Source organism: Marmota flaviventris, chromosome 1, assembly GCF_047511675.1.
Source record: "Marmota flaviventris isolate mMarFla1 chromosome 1, mMarFla1.hap1, whole genome shotgun sequence".
Taxonomy (NCBI): Eukaryota; Metazoa; Chordata; class Mammalia; order Rodentia; family Sciuridae; genus Marmota; species Marmota flaviventris.
In genome coordinates this window covers 88,751,740-88,773,703 of record NC_092498.1, presented here as the reverse complement: position 1 = coordinate 88,773,703, position 21,964 = coordinate 88,751,740, and the positions used below count along the sequence as shown (strand labels likewise).

Below are 21,964 nucleotides of genomic sequence, written 5' to 3'. Positions count from 1 at the left end.
TAGCTGGTAAATACCTTTTTGCCATGACCAGGAATTCCCGAGTCACCTAAACACCAATTGAAGATGCAGAAATTCAAAATAAATTAACTGTTCACTTCACTGAAGGGATGCCAGTAAATGAGAAATGGACAACGGGATCCTCTCACTTAACAGATGTGACTGATAAGAGCTTCCTGGAGTCCTGGGTTCAGAATTCTGAGACTCAGGGGGAAAGATTAAGGTCAGTTAGCAATGACTGTCATGGATAAAGAGGGTGCAGCTGAGCCTCCTTGTCCCAAATAGACATGCCATCCACCATTCTTCTTGCTAGGAACCAGGTGATACACATTGATCCAAGCTGAAGAGCACTTAACACTCTCCGGCTCATCAGTTTAGCATGCCTTGTTGAAGAGGACCCAGCAGGCCAAGCATGAAGCCAGCTCTCTCCCCCTCCTCTTTCTAGCTCCCTACCTTAACCTTCAAAGCACACAGTCACAGGTCCTAGAGCACCAGCCACAAGGGAAGCCCTCCACTTTAGCAGGAAGTGTTTTGATTGTTCTTGGAAGAACTGCTCACCCCTTACATTTTGCAGGGGTTGAAGAAGAGAAGCCCATTCTTGATGGCTTTCTGGGTTGTTCAGGCACTTAGTGCAGGGGCTGCAGATCCACTGAGAGGCTGGGAGGGAAAAGACACTGGATCTGGAGTCCTGAAGCCAGGGCTCTATTTGGTGGGGACATCTGCGCCACAGCATCCTCCTCTGTGAATCGAATCATGAATCATGACGCCTGCTCTAGCTCACAGAGGAACAAATGATGGAGCTCAAAGACATGCAGGTGCGGTGGTCTGCAAACAGTCCAGCGTCATGGAAACACCCAGCCAGATTCTCCTGCTTCCCTTATGCTGGGCACAGTCAGCTCAGTTATTCAGGGAGTTCCTGCTGCCTCAGTAGACTGCTCCAGCCAGGCTTCTCCGCCTCTTTCCTGCTGTGCTGCTTTCTAGACCCCCCTGCTGTGAATCAGCACTCTAGGAAGTAAAAAGTGGTGAACCTCAATCTGTCAGCCTTTTTGGTTTGATTCCAGGCTTGCATTCAGCATTCCACTGAAGGAGGGGATGTCTCATACTTCAATAATGGTGAATATTAACTCACTGTCTGCTAGATGTGGTCTTGAGCAGCTTCACATATGCTGATTCCTTTGGTCCTCATAATAATCCTGTGGGGAGGTGCTATTGTCCTGAGGAGGTGCTATTATTATCCCCCTTTACAGGTAAGACCTGGAGAGGCTAAGTAACCTGCCAAACTCACCTGGTAATAGCAAAGCCAGGATCTAAACCCAGGTGATCTGACTACAGACATTCCACACCTAATCATCAGGCTACCCTGGAGATGCTTGTCAATGCTGTGCCTAATAGCTAGATGTTTTAGTGTTTTCTACTGAGAAATACATGTTTTTAAAATATGCAATGCCAGGCTGGGATGTGGCTCAGGTGTAGAGTACTTGCCTACCATGCATGAGGTCTTGGTTTCAATCTAGATGGGCAAAATATTCAAGCTGGGGCTAGGGTATGGCATAATGGTAGAACACTTGCCACAGCATATGAGAGGCCCTAGGTTTGATATCCAGCACCACAAAATAATAAAAAATAAAAAGAAGAGAAAATGTGCAATGCTGATGTCTACATTTATGTATACCTATGCACAGTCTAAAATACCAGAATGAGAATTTGCCTAGAATTCCGAGAATATCATGCAGATATAATAATCTAGCATTCTCATCTGTCTCATTACCATCTATGGAAGCCAAATCTAAATTTAAGTCCTGGATCCAAATCTTTCACAGCCAAGAAGAGCCAGATATGGTGGTGCACACCTGTAATCCCAGCAACCCAAGAGACTGAGGCAGGAGGATCACAAGTTCAAAGCCAGCCTCAGCAACTTAAGTGAGGCCCTAAGCAACTTAGTAGGACCCTGTCTCAAAATAAAAAAATATAAAGGGCTGGGAATGTGCCTCCCTGGTTTACCACCCCACCCCAACCCCCTGCATAAAAAGACTGGGAACACAGTTCAGTGGTAAAGTGCCTCTGAGTTCAATCCCCAGTACAGAAGGAAGAGGAGAAAGAGAGGAGGAAGGGGAGGAGGAGAAGCAGCAGCAATTTTAGAGTCAGGAGTACACCCTGGTGGGTCCTTCCTTTTATTGTGCCCATGCCTTCTGGAAAAGGAGACAGGTGAAAAAAGCTGAAGTGCTGGTATATTTACATTATTCCTGACAGTTATAATCACACATCTCCCCCCCCCTTTTTTTTTTCTCAGTAAGCTGGGAAATAACAAATTTCTGCTCCTTCTGGCAGGAACTACGGCATTTCCAGAGCCCTGCTGCCCACAGGCTCCCTGGGAGCAACCTCCCATCCCACAGGACCGCAGGCCCACCCATCCTAGCAGGCTGTGTGTGAAAGGGATGCTGCCAATGCTGAGAATTAAAGTCCTAAGACCAGAAAACCAGTCACCTGTGGGTCTGACGAGAGGGCCTCAGGACAATGATATAATCTATCTGACACCACATTCAGCTGACATTTGGCATCATTCTGAAGGGGGCACTCTTTGCACTCAGTGGCTAGAGTCTTTATCAGAGGGAAGGCGGTGCCTCTGCCTTGGACAGCAGTCTATCAGTGAGGCCTCTGGTGCATACATTAGGTGCCCTGGGCCTTCAGAGTTCCCTTATGCTGCTTCCAGAGGCTCCCCTCAGCATTTCTTGAACCTTACTGTGTAGGTAATGCACCAAGAAATCTGCCTAAAATGCAGTGGGTCTCAGGTGGGACCTAATTCTGCATTTTGAAGAAGCTCCCAGGTGATGGAGATACTTCTAGTCCAGTAGCTACTCTGAGTAGTGAGATGCTGAAGCATTTGGGTAACCTGACCCCATTGATCTTAGTGATCCATGATGTTTGGTACCATCGTGATTCCAAGAAACCCATGACTGAATCCTGATCTTTTTTTGTTTTGTTTTGTTTTTGTTTTTGGTACTGAGGATTGAACCCAGAGGCATTTAACCACTGAGCCACACCCTAGCCCTTTTTTATACTCTATTTAGAGATAGGGTCTTGCTGAGTTGCAGAGGCTGGCTTTGAACTTGCAATCCTCCTGCCTCAGACTCCTAGGCTGCTGTATTACATACATACACCACCACGCCCCGTTCAGTCTCCTTGATACCAGGAAAAAAAGAGATAGGCAGCAAGACAGGATGTAGGAGCCAAATAGGCAAAAGAGGTAGATGTCTCTTACTTCTAGGGGCCATTTTCCTTTTAAAAAAACAACAAGGGTTTGAATGTTTCCAACATGAGCAGAAAACAAAAGCCATGATAAAATTAAATTTACCAACACTCAATACTGTTTCTTCAAACCCATTAAGTGTACAGAATCTTTTCTCATGGGACTTTGGGACCCACTGGGGCAGCTCCACCAGGTGGCTTCCTTTTCTTCTCCAGGCTGTTGTTCAGACAACAGGAGCAGAAAAAAGAATTAAACTATTCTGGGCCACAAAAAAATTTCTGTTGGGAACCATCCCTGAGTCGTCAGTCATTAGTGGCCAAGTGAAAATATCAATCTTCCTCATGTCAGTGAGCTGGAATTAGGGTATTTTTTTCTGACAGAAGCATCTTTGTTTTTTGAGAGAAGAAACAGAGTCACACTGTGACCTCGGGCAAAAAGACCTGGGTCACTTGGAGGGAGAAACCAAAGGCACCACAGGATCTGATGCCAGGGGGGACCGTCAGAGCAGCATCAACCAGAGCAGCACACTGTACTGCAACAGCCACAGGCTCCAGGGGACCCTGACGCCCACAGGGCAGAAAGGGACGGAAGACAACCCTCTAGGAAAGGGCAGTCCCTTGCTACAAATTGGCAAGGATTTGCAAGGGCAAAGATGAGATTGAGTTATGCAGTAAAATTGGAAATAGTAGGCTATCGCTTCTCTCATTTATTCAGAGTCAGTCTGTCAATCATCACAAAATAAAAAGATACAAAAACATTGAGGAAAAAAATGAATGGCACAATCACCATTATTGAGATCCATAATCACTGTTTCATTATCTAGCTCAATCACATGACGGCAGCTACTATCATCTGAGGGTCACGTAATGCAGGGCTCCAAGAATGGACTTGCAATTTGCCAGTTATTGGTGGAGTTTTTGAAGCCATTTATGGGGAGTAGTGCCTGCCATGGGATGGCAACAACTCCTGCATGTCACTGTCATTTCCATCCATGTACCACTGGGATATGATGGGCCAGTGGAAGAGAAAATGAATCACACCTCTGAGCCCCTGGAGTGGAATAGGATGTGGGCCACTCTGGGAGGGAAGATGGTCAGCTGAATCCAGTGAGCATTCCCTAACACCAGCCATGAGGAAGAAACTGAAACCAACCTCAGCAGGGTGGCTGGACTATAACAGTCCTTTGTGTCCTCAGTCTGATTTCCTAACTCCCCACTGATCCACAAGACAGTGAAACAGGCACTGTCCCCATTTTAAAGATGGGAAACTAAAGTTGAGCAATCTCCAGGAGGCCACACAGCATGGGAGCAGGGTAGGGTAACTGATCCCACTCCCCAACCTGGGGACATTGCTAAGGACTTGAGTTGAGGCAGCCAAGATGGGCTCTTCCTGGACCTTCTCCTTGGCTAGACAGCATCCTGCTCTGAGCATGTCTACAGTGGAACCTTCTCATGAAACCACTTCCTGGCCCTGTGTGCCTCCACTGGCCCCGACTCTGACGTTCCTAGCACTTGTAACACATCGCAAGAAAACAGCTTTTAAAACATATAATGTATAAAAAAGTATAAAGCATCCATGCATCTTTCCTGTAGCCTTAGCACCCAAAGCAGTGAGCCACATGGACTAGCTACTCAGTGTGTTTATTTCGCCCAAAATCAGTGTTGATAAATTTTGTCTTACTTTTAAAAATCCCTTGCCCTAACCAGATGCTTCTGTCAAGCTTGTGATGAAATTAATTGGCAAATTGTTTTCTTTCTCTACCAAAAACCTAAGCCTCCCACCAAAGTTTTCAGTAAGTCCTGATCACCTCTCACAGTATTTTGCCTCGTGTCTTCACCTCATCCACATCAATTATAACATTTATTTAGTGCTTATCACGTATGATGCTCTATAAAACTACCCCAGCAAAATGGTTCTGTTTAATCTTCCCAGAATCCCTAAGGTAACTATTATTAGTAGCTTCCTTGGTTTATAAATGAAAAACTGAGAAACAGAAGAAAATATAAGTAACTAGTCTAAAGATGCCCAGTCAACAAGTGTTCCAGGATTCAAACCCAAGTGGCTTGAGCCGGGTGTGATGGCACATGCCTATAATCCCAGTGGTTCAGGAGACTGAGGCAGGAGGATCATGAGTTCAAAGCCAGCCTCAGCAACTTAGTGAGGCCCTAAGCAACTCAGTGAGACCCTCTCTCTAAATAAAATACAAAAAAGGGTTGGGATGTGGCTCAGTGGTTGAGTGCCCCTGGGTTCAGTCCCTCATAGCAAAAACAACAAACAAACTAAAATAAACCCAAGTGGCCTCTCCACAGAGCTTGACTTCATCACTGTAGGATCCTGATCCCACATAACTGGGCTAAAAAACCACAAACGACACCCTATGTAGTATCTGCTCACAAAAAATCCTCTTAGAAATATTTCCCCTAAAGAACCCACAGAGTAGAATAAACTTGTCCAGTGTAGCATCTAGAAGCATGCCTGGGCCAAAATCAATGCCCTACCCTGTGCCACAGGGTTTCCCTCTGTTTATGTAGCTGTCTCTCCTAGCCAGCACCCTGGGGGCAAGAACTGGCCATTTTGTGCCCTGCCCTGCACCCTTCCCAGCAGGACTTTGCAAGGCAGATTGATACATTCTGTTGAAAATGTGATGAAGTAGAAGAAAAACAAGGAGTAAGATGGCTAAAAAGAAAAATATATATATATTTTTTTTCTTTCTTTTAAAAATCCAACAACAGCTTTCTTGAGAGAGGAGGAACTCTGTGACATTGATTGTTTCAGCATGGGGAAGGCAAAGCAGAGGAGGAGCACAGGTGTATAGACCCTGAAGTGTGGATGTTATCATACACAGTGCCCCAGGTGGCATGGCCTTGGCAGGGTGTTCCTCAGCACTCAGCTCTTATGCCCATGGACACAGGGTGCCCAAGGTCAAGTGAATGTGCCTGGCAGGGGTCCCAACAGGCAGCTGAGGACTGTCGACCATCAGGTATTTCTCTCTCTGGAGAGACTGCACAGGGCAGGAGGATCATGAGTTCAAAACCTAGAGATGGGGTGACCATGGGAAGACAGGGATTTGAAGGCCTGGATCAGCTGTTCTAAGATGCAGGTGAAGAAATTCCTGCTGGGGATACTCCACTGCAAAGCGGCAGCAGCCACTGCGTGAGCTGATTCAATCACTACAAAGTTCCAGGGAAATGATGCACTGGTCTCACTGCTCCATAGCCCTGTAGCCCTGGGGTAGGTGCTTCTTCACCAAGTTCTTTCAACTCTGGCCACAGCAGCAAAGCCTCCTGTCTGCCTGCTAAACCCAAATCTCCCTTTTCATTGAACAAACATAAGCAGCACCTCTAGGAAGAAGTGCACTACTCAGTGGAGAGAGAGAGGGCCCAAGTTTCCCCACTCATCTCCACAGTCCTTTACTGGGGCTGGCAACACTCTTTTTCATCCAATCTGGTGCACATTCTACCTGGGAGACATCACAGCCCAAAGGCACACAAACTACCCTTCCCCATCCTGCAAAGAAGCCTCTCACTGGCCTTTCCAGGAGGAGCAAAGACCAGCCAAGGCAGTTCCCTAAGCGTAACCTTTCCTAATGGAAGAGGCTCTTTGCCAGCTCAAGGCCTCTCCACCTGGGGAGTGATACCCCTGCTCACAATGTAAAGCTCCACATTGTTAATGGAACCTGGAAGCCCAGTATCATGGAACTGGATCTGTCTCCATGATACACACAGCTCAAACCAAAAAAAAAAAAAAATACTCATCCAATCTGAATGCTTTCAGCTACACATCTGGATTTTTTGGACTGCAGAATTTTCCTCCATTCACATATGACTGCCAGAATGCAGCCAGACTTAGTAAAGAAAAACAACAAAACAAATTCTAGCTGGCGCTTACTTCTCCAGGTCAGTCAGTTCCACAGCTGCTTTGCTCTCCAGCATAGAGGACATCCGTGTAAAGAAAACTGGGTGGCAGGCTAATGAACAAACACCCCAAAGAAAATCAGCTGCAGAGTGGACACTCCTTGTTAATAGGCATTTTGTTCCAGTTGAGATTTGGAGGATTTGTATTTTTTCCTCCTGTACTGGAGATTGAACCTAGGTGCTCTACCACTAAGCTATAACCCCAGTCTTTTTTATTTTTTATTTTGAGACAGCGTTTTGCTGAGTTTCCTAGGCTGGCTTCAAACTTCATGATCCTCCTGCCCCAACCTCTTCAATAGCTGAAATTACAGACTGTACCACTGCACATGGTGAGGAATTGATTTTTTAAAAAGTTTTGCCTAACTTGATATATCTACTTGGATGTCCAGTAGGTACTTCAAACATCGATATGTCCAAAAGTGAGCTCTAATAGGATCACACCCCATCTTTTCCTCCTACAGCCCGCCCCATCTCAATGACTATGCGGGTCCCTTCAGTGCTCAGGCAAGAAACTCGGGCGTCATCCTGGTCTCTCTTTTTCTCACATCCCACTTCCAATTCATCAGCAAGTCTAGCTGGATCTGTTTTCAAGGTGTCCCCAGAATCCGAGCTCTCTACTCCACCTCTGTGTGGTGCCACATCAGGTCTGCCTGGAAGACGTGACCAGCCTCCCTGTGGGTCCCTTCTTTCTCCTCTGACAGCTTAATCTCAACAGTCCTTAAAGCAGCCTCTCAAAATCTGAAGTCAGATCACATCCCCCTTCTTCTTGAACCCCTCCAATGGCTCCCAACATCCTTGGACAGCTGCAAGGTCCTGTGTTCCCTGGACTCACCTCACTCTGTCCCGTCTCCCCTCCCCTTCGGCCAGGCTGGTGATTCCTGTCCCTGAAACACAGGTGCTTACCACCTAAGGCCTGCGGATTTGCTGCTTTCTCTACCTGTGCTGCTATTCCCCTGGATTTCCTCATGGCTCTCTCCTGACTTAGCTTTTACTCCAGTGTTACCCTCTCAGTGAAGATTTCCTTGTTCCCCCTCATCAAACACCTCAGGATTCCTAACACTTCTTAGCCCCATCCATGATTTCTTTCTTTCCTTCCTGGCACCTATTACTGACACATTATATATAAACTTGTTCATCTTGTCCTCCCAGTCCAGAGCGCGAGCTCTGTGAGATCCAAGATGTTCACTCACTCCGTCCAAGTGCTGGGACCAGAGCAGCACGTGGTGCCAAGTGAAGTCGGATCACATCCCCTTCTCAAGAAATGTTTATTGGGTGACTGAAAGCAGGAAAGACCAGTACTTTTAACCTAAACACCCATTTTGAATGAGCCAAACTGGCTTACAAAATTAACAAACAAAAAATGAGCTGATTGGATGAATGATACAAACCAGAGAATGTGACCAAAGCCACTGAAATTCCACTCCTTACAGTGGTGGCCTAAGTGATGGGCCCCAGCTGTTCCATTGAGAACAAGTAAAATATGAAAAAAAATCATATTTAATATGGAAAACATGCTCTAGAGAGATATGCCTGACACAAAGAGCTGCTTTTGTCCTGTAGGCTTCTGCTGACCTGGAAGAAGCAGCTAGAAACTTTACTCCACTCTCAGCTTATTCTAGGAGATGGTGGACCGAAGTCAAAGCCTAGAGTCTTCCAAAAAAACAGACATGATGCCCTGATCCCACCCAAGCAGAGACCTGAGCTAGGAATGAGGATGAGCTAGGAGAGACAGTCCTGCAGGCTGACTGTTCTCACCTGGGGCACTCACAGAACTACAAGCCTCAAACTGTCAAAAGTGGTCTCAGACTGACAGGGCCCTGAGTCCTGAAGGAGCTAACAAAACTCTTTCTGGAGGAAGATAATGTCATCTTAAGCCACAATTTACTCCTATATATAAACTTTTTTTTTTCTTTTTGGTATCAAGGATTATAATCCAGGGGTGCCATCCCCAGCCCTTTTTTATATTTTATTTAGAGACAGGGTCTCACTGAGTTGCATAGCGCCTCACTTTTGCTAAGGCTGGCTCTGAACTTGCGATCCTCCTGCCTCAGCCTCCAAGCCACTGGGATTACAGGTGTGCACCACCATGCCTGACCTACATAAACTTTCAAATATACAAAATGGCACACAGAGATGATCCAACACACAGAGAAACAAGACACCAAGGAGTAGGAACAGGCAGCAAAAGGGGAAAAAAGAAAGAAAGATGCCAAACAGAAATAAATCTCGAGACACTGGAATGTTAGACACAGGCTATTATGCAACCAAGCTACTGTGTTCAAAGAACTAAAAGCCAGAAATTACAGTGGAGAAGCAGATCATATTAAAAACAATTCAAAAAATAAATAGAAATTCGACAGCAAATACCATTGAATATGTAGAATGTTTACAGCAGGCAGGGAATTGAACTTGGGGGGGAACATCATGACGTTCGTCATCTGACCTAAACTTCCAATAAAGACAGGGAAATAGGGAATGTTCAAAGCGGGGCTAAACACTCATTTTACATGTTTATCTGCTGGCAGGAAAACAGCCTGTCAGCAGCCACAGAAGGATGGATTCCGAAATCCCAAGAGAGGGAGGGGAAAAGCAAGCTCTGCACAAGAGACTTGGTAAAAAGGGAAAGGAATAGAACCAGGATCCAATTTCATCCCCATCTGCACCCACAAACATGGAAGTATAACATTTATATGCTTTCTGGCAAACCCTCAGTACAGACCCCACCATTTAAACAAAACCTCCCAACTGCTTCCAGGCTTGTGGGTTTGAAGTCTACTGGCCGAGAATAGGAACACTCCACTGTCTCACATAGAATCTGTCTGCTCTCCTCCCTATCAGATATTCTCAACTCAAGTGATGCTAGAAATAACCATCACCCCTGCAACAAGCAGCTGTGTCACATCCCGTCCCCTCCCCCTCCCCCACAGCCTCCCCACACTGGCTGCTATCTTTATGCCACAGGACAGACAAGAGAAAAACAATTAGTCAGCCAGGGTTTTGCCCACTTTCCCCACCACCCATATTATTCAAAACACAATGACTGCAGAAAACAAGCTAGCTTTAGAGGCCAAGCAGGCACCTACAGGTCTGAAGGACTTGAAGACTTTTTCCAAGACTTCATGGAGTGTCTTCTTGCCACAGGAGGAGATGTAATCCTGCGCTAGCTGCAAGAAAGGCAGGCAGTCCTCGCTCTCGCTCCACACGTGCTGCGTGCCCCCATGAGGGCAAGGAGAAAACAAAGACACACAGGTCATTATCCTCGGGGTGAATCACAGACTGCCATGCAGATTTTTTTTTTTTTTAATTACATGAACCTGAAGACGGCTCTAGTGCACAGTGAAATCCATGTTCATTCAGGATTTGTTTGCCTGGAAGGGGGTCAGAAAATCTCTAATCCACAGAAGCCCCAAGCTCTGGTTCCTGCTCTCACCTGCTCTGTTCCCCATCTGCTCACAGGTAGCAAAGAGGTCAGGGGGGTGGACATTCCTCACTTGTGATTTCCACAGCTCACCTGCTCTAGCAGGCTAAGGGTGGTTTTAAGACGGTAGGGAGAAGCCAGAGCCTTTGCCTTCAAACTCCTTAACTTTGCCTTCAGCTATGGCTGAAGGATTAATTAAGCATAGCTCATAATCTGAACTTGGAACAAGTTGTTCCTTACTCAGATTAGCCTTCCAGTGGGGGTGGTGGTAAATCTACTTTTTTTAAATGAAATGAACTTAAGAGAGCACAAAAAGTCCACAGGAAGTCAAAGGTTTGGGAAACAAAGGTTTGCTAAAAGCTGACCACCCTGAACATGCTCTAAGAGAGCACTGCACCCAGGCGTCACCAAGCAAGGTAACACACGCAGAGAGGAAATGGGTTTTAAGTTTTATTTTATTCCTAAGGCTCGATAAAGTTTTCCTCCACATGAGAACATCTTAAACGGTGAGGCAAACCTCTCCCCAAACTGTGCAAGGCTCTGGACTAAGCCCAAGAAGCAGGCTGGAGAGATCTGAATGCAGAAGCCCCAGCTCTGCATATCTGAGGAAGACTCTCGGGTAACAGGAGTCTGTTAAGTACAAGGATCTGTTTCAGTGACAGTTCAACACTGATAAAACTGCATGAGGCCAAGGAGAGGGTTGGATATTTGGTGGACTGGAACAAGTCACAGGGGCTAGGCCACAGGGAATGAGATCTTTTTGGAGAAATGGCCCATGTCTCGTGCACAATCGCCCCCCTTCTATTCATACAAATGATTAAAGAATAACCCTAGAAAGTTATGCTTGACACTCAATAAACACATTTCATTGCCTCCCTTCTCACTGCAGGATTTCCAAGAACTAGATCTGCACACTTCAAATGCTCCCAGATCCAAGTGAGGATAACTAGGTGCTAAAGTGCCATTTTCATACCCCAATTATCTGTGTTTCGCAGTTGTAAAGGTCCATTTCCAACACCCGCTGCTCTAATTCCAGCAGACTTCCAGAGCTTCCTCCTCAACCTAATAAAGACAACAGCCAGGCCCTCTAGCTTAAGAGAACAGCTCAAATGTTCTTCCCTATTAATTAGAGACCCTTAATGCTGTCAAGCCACTGAAATGTCACTTATGTAATAGTCTCTTACATGGTAGGAAAGTCTGGTAGTACAAAGCACTTTTATATCCATTACCTATATCACTTGATTCTTAATTAACAAAGATTCAGCAAGAACAACAAAGTTCTACTCTATTACGTTCTGCTTAGCATTCATTTCACCCTCAAATCTGTAAAGTTCCAGCTAATTTCAAATTAGGACCCAACCTGGAACTGAGATTAAAATCTAGCATCACACAATTTGAAGCCTCCCATCTTTAGACTTAGTGTCAAGATTAGAAAGTGAAAAGTTGAAATTTTATTAAGTGCTTGGCACAGTGCCAGGCTGGTAACAGTGTGTATCTGAGTAAGAACCTTCTTTCCACTTTTGCATCTGCAGGAGGATGGGGAGAAATGGCTTGTTGGACTTTCTGCCTTCCACATAGCTAAGGTGACTCAATGAATAAACCAGATACCCGGTGTGACTTTACCCTGAATTCAGAAGTATGTGGATCTATGAAAAACTGGTATCATACTTTTTTGTTGAAAGTGCATTTGGGCTTGAAAGTACAAAGTCAACAGAAAAGCTTATAACTTAACAGAATTACAATGTATCCACCACCTCCTGGCGATCAGTTTATTCAGATAAGTGTTTGCAGGCATCTCTAACCTCATGAAGAGATTGTTCATGTTGCAATGTCCATTACTCTCCTTTTGGAGTCATTCACTTATTCATACATATGTTAGAGAAGGAAGACCTAAAACCCACCAAAGGGCCTTGTGCCCAATTTCCTTTATTTAGCTCTCTACTTCTCCCTGATTCCCAGTTTTGTGGATTAAAACAAACAACCAAAAAAAAAAAAAAAATTTAATTGAATCTCTCTATCCGCATGAGAAAGTAAGGGACACAGGGTTTAGAACTACACAAATCCAGGTGGACATGGCCACTTAAAAGACACCTCCATTTGCTGTCTGCTCATTGTATTATATCCACTGCATCTCAGAACAAAAAGTATTTCACTTTATTTAAGCTGTTTCTTTCCAAAACTAATGAAGGCTGGTGGCAAAGAGTCATAGGATACAAGACAAGCTGAACTGAAAAATAAGTCTGCAGTAAGGGGGAAAAAGGACAAAGGTAAAATAATGGAAGGAAAATAAGCTAAAACTAAGAGTGAGAAAAGGACAAACAGAGGAAGATGTGTGGGCCTGGCCACTTGTTACAGATGGGACACAGAGCTGGTGCTAACGCTTTTTCTAAGCAGCCCAGGCAAAGAAAGAAAAATCACCTCCCATCAGTATCCCCAGAGAAGACACTCAGGCACTTCAGGACAATCAACAGACAAAGGTTTGAGGGAAGAGGGTTACTTTCTCAGAAAAACAGAGGGGGTCCACATTAAAACCAAGGAAGGCAGAGAGAACGCTTGGGGGCAGGGCTGATGGCCCTGAGAACAGGATTTGGTGGTCTAGTCTCATAGAAAGACAAATAGGTGGGCAAAGACTCAGAGTGCTGGGGCCACAAGGCATGGCCATAGTAACTCCAACTGGGAAAATATTTTAAGCATATAACCCAACACCCATCTTTGATTTCAATTCCCAAGAAATTCCAGGTGATGCTTGGCACAGTGCCAGGCTGGTACACAGTGTTGTAAAAGCATGCTGCTGTTCTGGGTCACACTTTGAGAACCAGGCAAAGAGCAGAACTTTGGCTAATCCTATTTAGAGTGGTAATGTGGGAGTGGTGGTACATTTAAAATCTTTCTGGAAGACCTCAAGCAATGCCATTATTGACTACAACCAACTCCAAATCTCATATTGGGGTGAGCTTTAGTGAAGTGGCATTCACTGTACTACAATAAGAGGCCCACAGAAGTATAGGCAATCTGTGTCCCTTCTTTCTGTTAAGGTGGGAAGGAGTTTATTATAAAAGCTCACCCAGCTAAGAAAATAAAACTATGCCACCTATAAATAAGCAAATGAACACCTTTCCCTTTCTACAGTGTAGATGAGAATATCTAGTTTGTCAAAAAAATGGTATTAAATCATTAAGGTAATTTGATCCTTCTTGTTTTGTGTATAAGCTGTGTGCTCCTACTATTCTAAGTCCTGGTGGGCATGCTGCTGGGCCTCTGGGTGCTTAAGCTAGTAGTAGTTTGTGGGTGTTAAGAATACATACATTTCTCCTCTCTGGACAGTTATCTGAGTCAGGGCCCTTGCTATGGGCCTCTCTCATTGTAGTGTAGTCAGCCTTTGTATACACAATTCTGTATGTGTGGCTCCACATCCGTGTAGAATATCAGGAGAAAACTGTGTCTATACTATATATGTGCAAACTTTTTTCCTGACATTATTCCCTAAATAAATAGAGTATATATAACACTTAAAATGTATCTTATATTGTATTACGCATTACAAGTCTATAGGAGAGAGTGTGTAGGTTGTATAAAAACACTACATCATTTATATAAAGAGATATGAGCATCCTCAGATTTTGGTATCCAAGATAGGACCTGGAACCAGTCCATTAAGGAAACCAAAAGTCAACTGAACAGATGTGTGAGTTTTCTGCCATTCTAAGTCCATTCTGAATTGGTGCAGTTTAATCCAGAACTGATTTCTGTCCATAGGACAGCTGAACATAAAAGCCACAAACCACCCAACATGATCAGATGTATCTAAGCAGAGCTTGCTCTTTGTGTCAACCATTGACCCATTTTACCACAGGCCAAACTGAGGCTCAGAAAGGTTAACTTGCCTGTGGTTATACCAGGAGCAAGGGGGACAGCCAAATATCAAGCACATGCACTTTCAACTGCACTTTGCAAAATGTTTAACTGAGCCTCCGACATCCATTTGTAAGTCAAGGAAGATGATTATATTCACAGGGGGGTTCTAAAGATTACAGGAATCACCTGTATATCGCCTCTCATTTAGCAGAAACCTAGTAAATGCTTATTACCATCTATTTGGATTCATATTAACATAACTTGATTCTCTTCAGGTTTACGATTCCACAAACACAAATTGCTTATCTTTTCTCAGAAGTGGCCTCTCTGTATGGACAATGCACGGCCCCTGCGGAGTGTCACATGCTGGCAAGCACCTTAGCATCACTTCTCACATAATCCTCATTGTGATTATGCAATGAAGGTATGCCTGACCCAGTCTGATAAATGAGGAAATTGAGGGTAGCTCTGAAATGGAAGAGGAAGTCTTCTCTTTCTTATATACCACCACATAAACATGATGTGATCTCCTTTAAGTTATATAAGTTATATTTTCTCTCTCCCAAATGAAAAGGTTGTTATTTAATCAACTAACTAGTTGAGAATAGAGACATGCATAGTCCACAAAGGGGGAAAATATACATATATACAATAAGCAAACACACATATATAAAGTCAAATCACACAGTCCTTCCATACAAAATCTTTTTTAATTATGACAATGGTTATCTTTGCTTTTGAATTGAGGGAGGATTAAAATACCCAGAATTTTGGATCCAAGCATGTTTCTGATGAGCTGACAGAGGGGGTGGGTCAATAAAGGAAATGGCTCCTCTCTCCTGTAATCATGAGCACCCAGGCCTGGAGGGGCAGGGCAGAGGAAGGAAGAAACCCAGCTGTGCTCCCAGGAAGGGATACACATGCGGTCACTCTGTGGGTAGGGCACGTGAGCGGCTGCCAACACTCCACCCACTCCTCAGACCTGACTGAGCCCTGGACCTTCTGAGTTGCAGAGGAACGGGCACAACGGCCTGCCCGTGAGCTCTTGCCAGGGCCCAGGAGCCCTTGCTGTGGCACCTGTAAAGTTAGGCAGGGTGGCCTGGCCCTGAACTCCCTCCACAAAAGAAACTGGAGGGGTTTTGGTTTGGGGGCTTTCTTTGCGATGCTGGGAACCTAACCAAGGGTCTCATGCAGGCTGGGCTGGCATGGCACCACTGAGCCGCAGCCCCACAGCTTTTTTATCCAAGGTACTACCCATTCACAGGGAGGGGTCCCAATCAGGGAGGCAGTCTGGAAAGGGACAACATGGTTGGGATGGCCTGTGAAGTGAGAGGGAAAGAGTGCACAAGGGACCCAGAAGCCATCAAAGTGAAGGGACAATCAAAATAGGTCCTTGCTCCTGGCTCTGAGCTACTGACCTGATCCTGCCTACAGCCACTCTTCTGGTGACAGAATAGGTATCTGAATTGGGCTTCAGTCCTGCCTCTGTTACTTCTTAGCAATGTACTTCTTAGCACTGTGAGTACTTTACACTCAGTGAGTACCTTACACTCACTGAGCCTCAGTTTCCTCAACCATAGGCAGTAATAATATCTACCTACCTCAAGGGATTTTTGTGAGGCCCAGGAACAAGTCACCCTTGAACTGCAACTGGATTGGATGCCCTGGATTGAATGGTCCAAGAGGAAGTGAGAGAGACACCAAGAGACACATGGAGGGGCTAGAGTCTATCACTCTCGTGATGCTATGTATTCAACCTGAGGCTACAGTCCAGGTCGTTCTACTACTCATTAACCATGGGCAAGTCAATAAACCTCCCTATACCTCAGTTTTCCCATCTGTAAAACAGGGATAATTATACAGAATACCTTGTGACACCACTAAGATTCAACAAATTCAAATTCGCAAAGTGTCTGGAACAGTGTCAGATACATAGTAAACTGAACATACGTGTTAGCACTGCTGCCTCTTTGAAGTCTGATTCTTGAAATCTAACCTCTGTCTTCTATACTAGACTGTCACTTATCCACTCTTTTCCCCTTTTTTCCAGTCCTGGCAATTGAACCCAAGGGTGCTTTGCCACCGAGCTACATTCTTTTTTATTATTTATTTTGAGACAGGGTCTCATCAAGTTGCCCAGGCTGGACTTAAACTTGCAATCATGACCTCAGCTTCCCAAGTAGCTGGGATTTCAGGTGTGTGCAACCAGGCCCAGTTCATTCATTCATTCTTACAAATGTGTATTGAGCATATACCAATCATCTGACACTGTTCCAGGTACTGTGGTACAGTGATGAATAAGATAAACAAGGTCTCTGCTCTAGGAACTTGTAGTCTAGTGGAGAACACAGAAAACAAAAAGAGGATATCCAGCCTAATGAGTGCTGATAAGAACAAAAAACATGAAATGAAGGTGGAGAGGTCAGGAAGGCTTCTCCCAGGACTACATGCCATAAAGAGCCAGTCATGTAAAGATCTGGGACAAGGATGTTCTAGGCAGGGAGAACAGCAAGGGCAAAGGCCTCGGGGCAGGAAAGAGCTTGGCAGGAGTGAGGCCAGAGAGATCAGTATAGTAGAAACACAGTAAGCAAGGGAGAAGAATGGTCCAAGAGGAGGTGAGAGAGGCACCAAGAGACACTTTATGTAGGGGCTGGAGGCCTGGGCGAGGTCTTGGGTTTTATTGCCAAAGGGAAGGGAAGTCAGTTTAGGTAAGGTGGGGAGTGGGTGTTGGCGGGTGGGTGGTGACATCACCAACACCACCACTATTTATATTTATACAGGATCCAGATCATATTTTAAATAGCTTTGGAGTGACAACTGGCTAGAGCCTGGCTTGGCATGGGGGCAGGTACTACAAGCATGGAGACAAGTTAGGAGATAAAATGAAAAATGATACTGGCTTAGGCTACTGCAATAGTATGAGAGTACAGAAAAACAGGTGGACACTGCACGCCTTTTGAAAGCAATTCCGGCAGAATTTTGGTGATTTAGATACAGAGAGTTTTAGAATGAGGTTAAAGACCTCTTTGGTCTTTAACTAGACGAACAGTAGAATTTACAGAGCTAACAGCACAATGGGCTACCAGTATTGAGCACTTGTGCCTTCCTCAGCCTACTTGTGCTCTTTGGAGAATAAGCCAGGAACTACATTCTCAAGCAACCCTGAAGATATACTACTAAAACCATGACCCCCCTTAAAGCACCAATCCCAAGTAACCCTGCTAGGGAGGTTACAGATGTTGAAACTGTGGCATAGAGGGCATAAATGACCTCCCCAGGGCACACAGAGCTGGGATCTGACCCCAAATTCTGTGCTAACCATTGTGCTACACTGCTTCTTAGCTAGGTAAACTAGCCCCAGGAGCATGAGGTCTATTTGTATGCTAGACAGCTATGGCCCAGCCAACAATAGGCCCTCAAAAATTTGTTAAATAAACGAATGTTGTGAAAATACCTTGTAAATTGAGAGATGGCTATGTAAATACGTTAACAAATCTTTCAAATAACAGGGATTCCACTCAACTCAAATTTCCACTAATGCTTAACATATTTTCCTGGGACAAAAAGGAAAAGAACTAGGGTAGGACACTTATTAGAAGCAAACAGTAGTTGGACACACCTGGCCTCGAGGGGATTCAAGAAAAAATTTGGTTAAGAAAACTACTGCAGTTGGCATCTTGTCCATTATGGCTTCCAGAAACTTTTGAGAAAGTTACAGTCTACCTGAGGAATTGTTTTTACTTCTCTCTTATTTATCTTCCATCCCACCTTCTATCTTCTTTATCTATTCCATTTAAATTGTTAGTCGACATTTTCAATGTGGGTGGCCTCAGGAAAAGGGCCTAATACAAATAATGTTTCTGAATGATGATTTGATAACATTCCAGACAAGAGAATGGCCTTGTGCCTTCCTCAGCCTACTTGTGCTCTTTGGAGTCATTTCTGAGGTATGTTCCCTGTAGTCTGGCTGTGTGGAACCCTCCCCCATAAAATCCATGAACCATACCCTATTTCACACAGTAGGGAGGAGGAGGGGCACTGGAAAACTAAGTTGAGAGCTGGGAGGGACTCCTAATCACAACCTAACATTTTACAGTTAGTTGGATCTTGATTCCCTTTCCACCTATCCCTGGAGTTTTTGCATACTTTTCCAATGGAGTGAATCCCAGTACAGTTAACCTGTGCTTACATGTATTAATAGCTTACTTGCTCTTCAAAAGAACCCTGTGAAAGCCCACTTTACAGTTGAGAAAACTGAGGCTCTTAAAAAAAGAAAGACAAGCTCTAAACTCTGGAAAACAGGTCTCTGAATCCCAAATTTGTACAGCCCTTGCTTAAGAGAGACTGTCAGGTGTTCTACCTACATGATTATCAGGGCACTGATATTATTACGCTCATTTTGTGGATATATGGAAACTGGGCTCAGGGAAGGGCGTCTGATAATAGCCGCACGGGGAGCACTCAAATCTGGCTGTCACCCAAAGCCACCCCTCTTCCACGGTGACACAAAACGGGGCTCAGGTGGGTTCCTCCCCTCAGTGAGGTGGGGATGGTGGGAGGGGCGTGCATTATCCGCCAGGCTTGCACCAGACTTCACCTCTCCGGGTCCAAAAAAGGCACTCTGGCTCTAACTCCTTCGCGAACTTCCCGCGGCTGACTGGGGCGCGCGGCAGTAAAAGCCACAGCCCAAGCTTTGTCTCGCCCCACCTGAGGAGCCTGCGCCAGGCCGCGCCTCTGCGCCGCCCCATCCGTCGGCAGGGACGGCAGCAGCGCCAGCTCCAGGCTTAGGCCGGCGACCACACGGTAACCCGCGTCCACAGCCGCCTCCATCTTACATTTGGGGACCATATTTATTCCCCGCGCTTACAAACACTTCATGGAACGCCATCCTCGCTTGGTCTCCACGCCCTTCCACTGCAACTTCCCTGCCCTCCGCATCCTCTTCCTAAACTGTCAGTGCCAAGATCCCAAGTGGGCTCAGGATGCTTAGTCGAAGGTATAGACACCGCAGGTTCAGGTCCAGGTCGCTCCTAGCCAAGGGTGTTGGGGATTCCCCTTCCCCTGGAAAAGCCAAAGGGCTTCGGCATGGCCGCAGCCGCCTCCGGACCGACAGAATCCGCCCCGGACACACACACCTCACCTCGCTGGAGGCTCAAAGAGGAGCAATGGAAGCACCGGGGAAAGGGGGATAGGCGTGCCCGAGTGCGTGTGTGTGTGTGTGTCTGTGTATTGGGATGTATGCGCACGCGCGCGTGCGTTTTTAAGATCCAGGGTGTAATTCCGCAAAGAAGGTCCAGGAGATCGGGCATCGTTAATGTGGACAGAGGCTTTGTGTCCAAACAGGCAGCACAGGGAATAACAAGGAGGGGATTGAGGGTTCTCCCGAACCCGGCAATTGGTGGAGTTGGGTCTGCGCACTGGGAGGGGAACGGGATTCCTCACCCGGACGGGACGCCCGGGTGTAGGAAGATCCGGACTTCGGATTCTTCAAGAGGGACCCAGTGCCCCAGCCCGGGTCAGTGCGATGCGGCTGACATCCCCAGGATGTTCGAAGCCAAACACAGCCCATCAGCAGTGGGGTCGCGTTCTCAAAATAGCGCCCGCCGGGGGTAAGGGGTGGACTCCGGAAAACGCCACACCTCCCGCCCCAGCCCTGCTCCCCGGATCCTACGGGCGCCCAGCCCGACACCCACCCGCCCCACCCGGGGCGCTGACACCGCTGCGCCTGGCCCCGGGGCTTCCCCTACCCAGCTAGGAGCAGCGGGTGCGCGGCGGCCAGCGGGTTACGCCTCCCCACCGCGAGGAAGCTCCGGCGCAGCTACGCGGCCGCTGCGTCCACAGTCCCACCCGCTCCAGCGGTCCCTCCCCCCCAGGCGCTCACAAAATTGTCGCCGCAGCCGTTGTCCGGACACAGCACGTAGAAGGAGACGCCGGGGTCGGCGTAGAAATCCATCCTGCGCTCGGTCTCCTCCGTGGCGATGAGCTCGAAGGGCGTGTTGGAGCACCATTTCTCCGCAACGTCGGCCAGCTGCTGGAAATCCATCGTGGCCCGCCGCGCCCGCCGCCGCTCCCTCCGCCTCGGCGCTCGCCGCCCGCCCCGCTCCCTCCGCCTCCCGCCGCCGCCCTCCTCGCTCCTCGGCGCCCTCCTCCCGGACGGGCAGCACGGCGCGACGCTCCGCTAGGCGCGGGTCCCGGGCGGCGGCGGGCCGGGCAGGCGGACTCCCTGCGGGTCCCTGGGCTCGCGCCGAAGGGGACTGTTTACATGCGGTGTGTAACGGGGGCGGGCGGCGGCCGCGGACGGCGCGGCGCCGCGCCCGCGGCTCCTCCTCCGCCCCGCCTACCCCCGCCTCTTTCGGGCCGCCGGCGAGGCTGGCGCGGCCGGGGTGCGGGGCGCCTGGCGGGGCGGCGGGTGACTCCGCGGGCCGGCGGTTCTTCTCCTCCGCCCCCCCTACCCCTTTATTTTTAAACGAACCGGAGCATCCCGGGGCCCTCGCCAGTGCGGGGCCGCCCCGGCACGTGACGTCATGGACCCGGGCCAATCCCCGCGCCGCGGCCCGCGAGCCGGGTGACGTCACAGCGCGGGCCCGGCATCGGCGGCTCGGCAGCTTACGGGAAAGCGGGCGACGTCCTGGCGCCCCGTTAGCGTTCTGTGGAGTTAGAAAGTCCGGGAAGGGTTTTTCCGACTGCGATTTAAATGCAACGGCGCCCACAGAAGTGCAGATAACTTGAACCTTGTCTGAGGCAAATAGTGGAGGAGCTGAGAAAATCTAAGGGAAACGGAGCTTTTCCTTTTGCAAAGACTAAAGTTCTGTCTTTAATGTAAAGGAATGTCTTCCGTTAATGCGTTTACAGACATGGATATGAATGTCTAATTGAAAATGAAGGGGTTTTTTTGCGTTTCATAAAGCTAAATATTTCTTAGGAATAAGCCTCATAAGTCTAGCTTTAGTATTATTCTGCTTGCATTCATATTGCATAACCTAAAATGGTCAACTGCTGGGTTGGGAGAAAGCACAGGGCCCAGCGACTGTACCTGTTGAATGCTCCCTGGCTGCCCAGGATCCGACAGACATTGCTGGATTACAGAAAAATGAGTCCTCACGCACAGAACCGAATGACTACCAGCAGAGAGACGTTAAATAACATTCATTCTATAAACTTTCAATCCGCATTTATCCTTGAAGTGTGTCCTGTAGTGTGCATCGCCACTCTCAATGAACTGGTAGATCAACCAAGGGGCATGTATGACATTATGAACCCATTGAACACACCTTGTACTCAACGGACTAGACTTGATTTCCGGAAAATAGTCTGCTTTGTATATTTATGGAGCAGGAATTTTTCCCTTAAACCCCCCCCCCATGTTTAAATTAAATCTATGTTTCGGTAGCAAAACACCTCATATCTAAACCGTTAGAAACTCTAATTACTTTTTTGGAAGAGAAAGAGGGTGGGGCAGTGATGAGCACAAAGGCATCTGAGGCATTACATCTTTTCTGATCTTTTTCCTGCTGGGAGCTGTCCTGTTTTAGT

At 46.9% G+C, this 21,964-nt stretch overlaps 1 protein-coding gene across 2 annotated transcripts in view; it reads right to left on the bottom strand.

The window, feature by feature from the left end:
* The window catches only part of Mturn (maturin, neural progenitor differentiation regulator homolog), a 28,539-nt gene extending 8,011 nt beyond the window's left edge, over positions 1–20,528 (bottom strand). For both annotated transcript variants that reach the window (XM_071613957.1, XM_071613955.1), the window contains exons 1-2: positions 20,313–20,528; positions 10,242–10,364 (exon numbers count right to left, since the gene is read on the bottom strand). In XM_071613957.1, the coding sequence (XP_071470058.1) occupies positions 10,242–10,364; positions 20,313–20,474 (285 nt within the window). In that variant the 5' untranslated portion in view covers positions 20,475–20,528. The remainder of the gene's footprint in view (positions 1–10,241; positions 10,365–20,312) is intronic.
* Between the last annotated feature and the right edge of the window lie 1,436 nt (positions 20,529–21,964).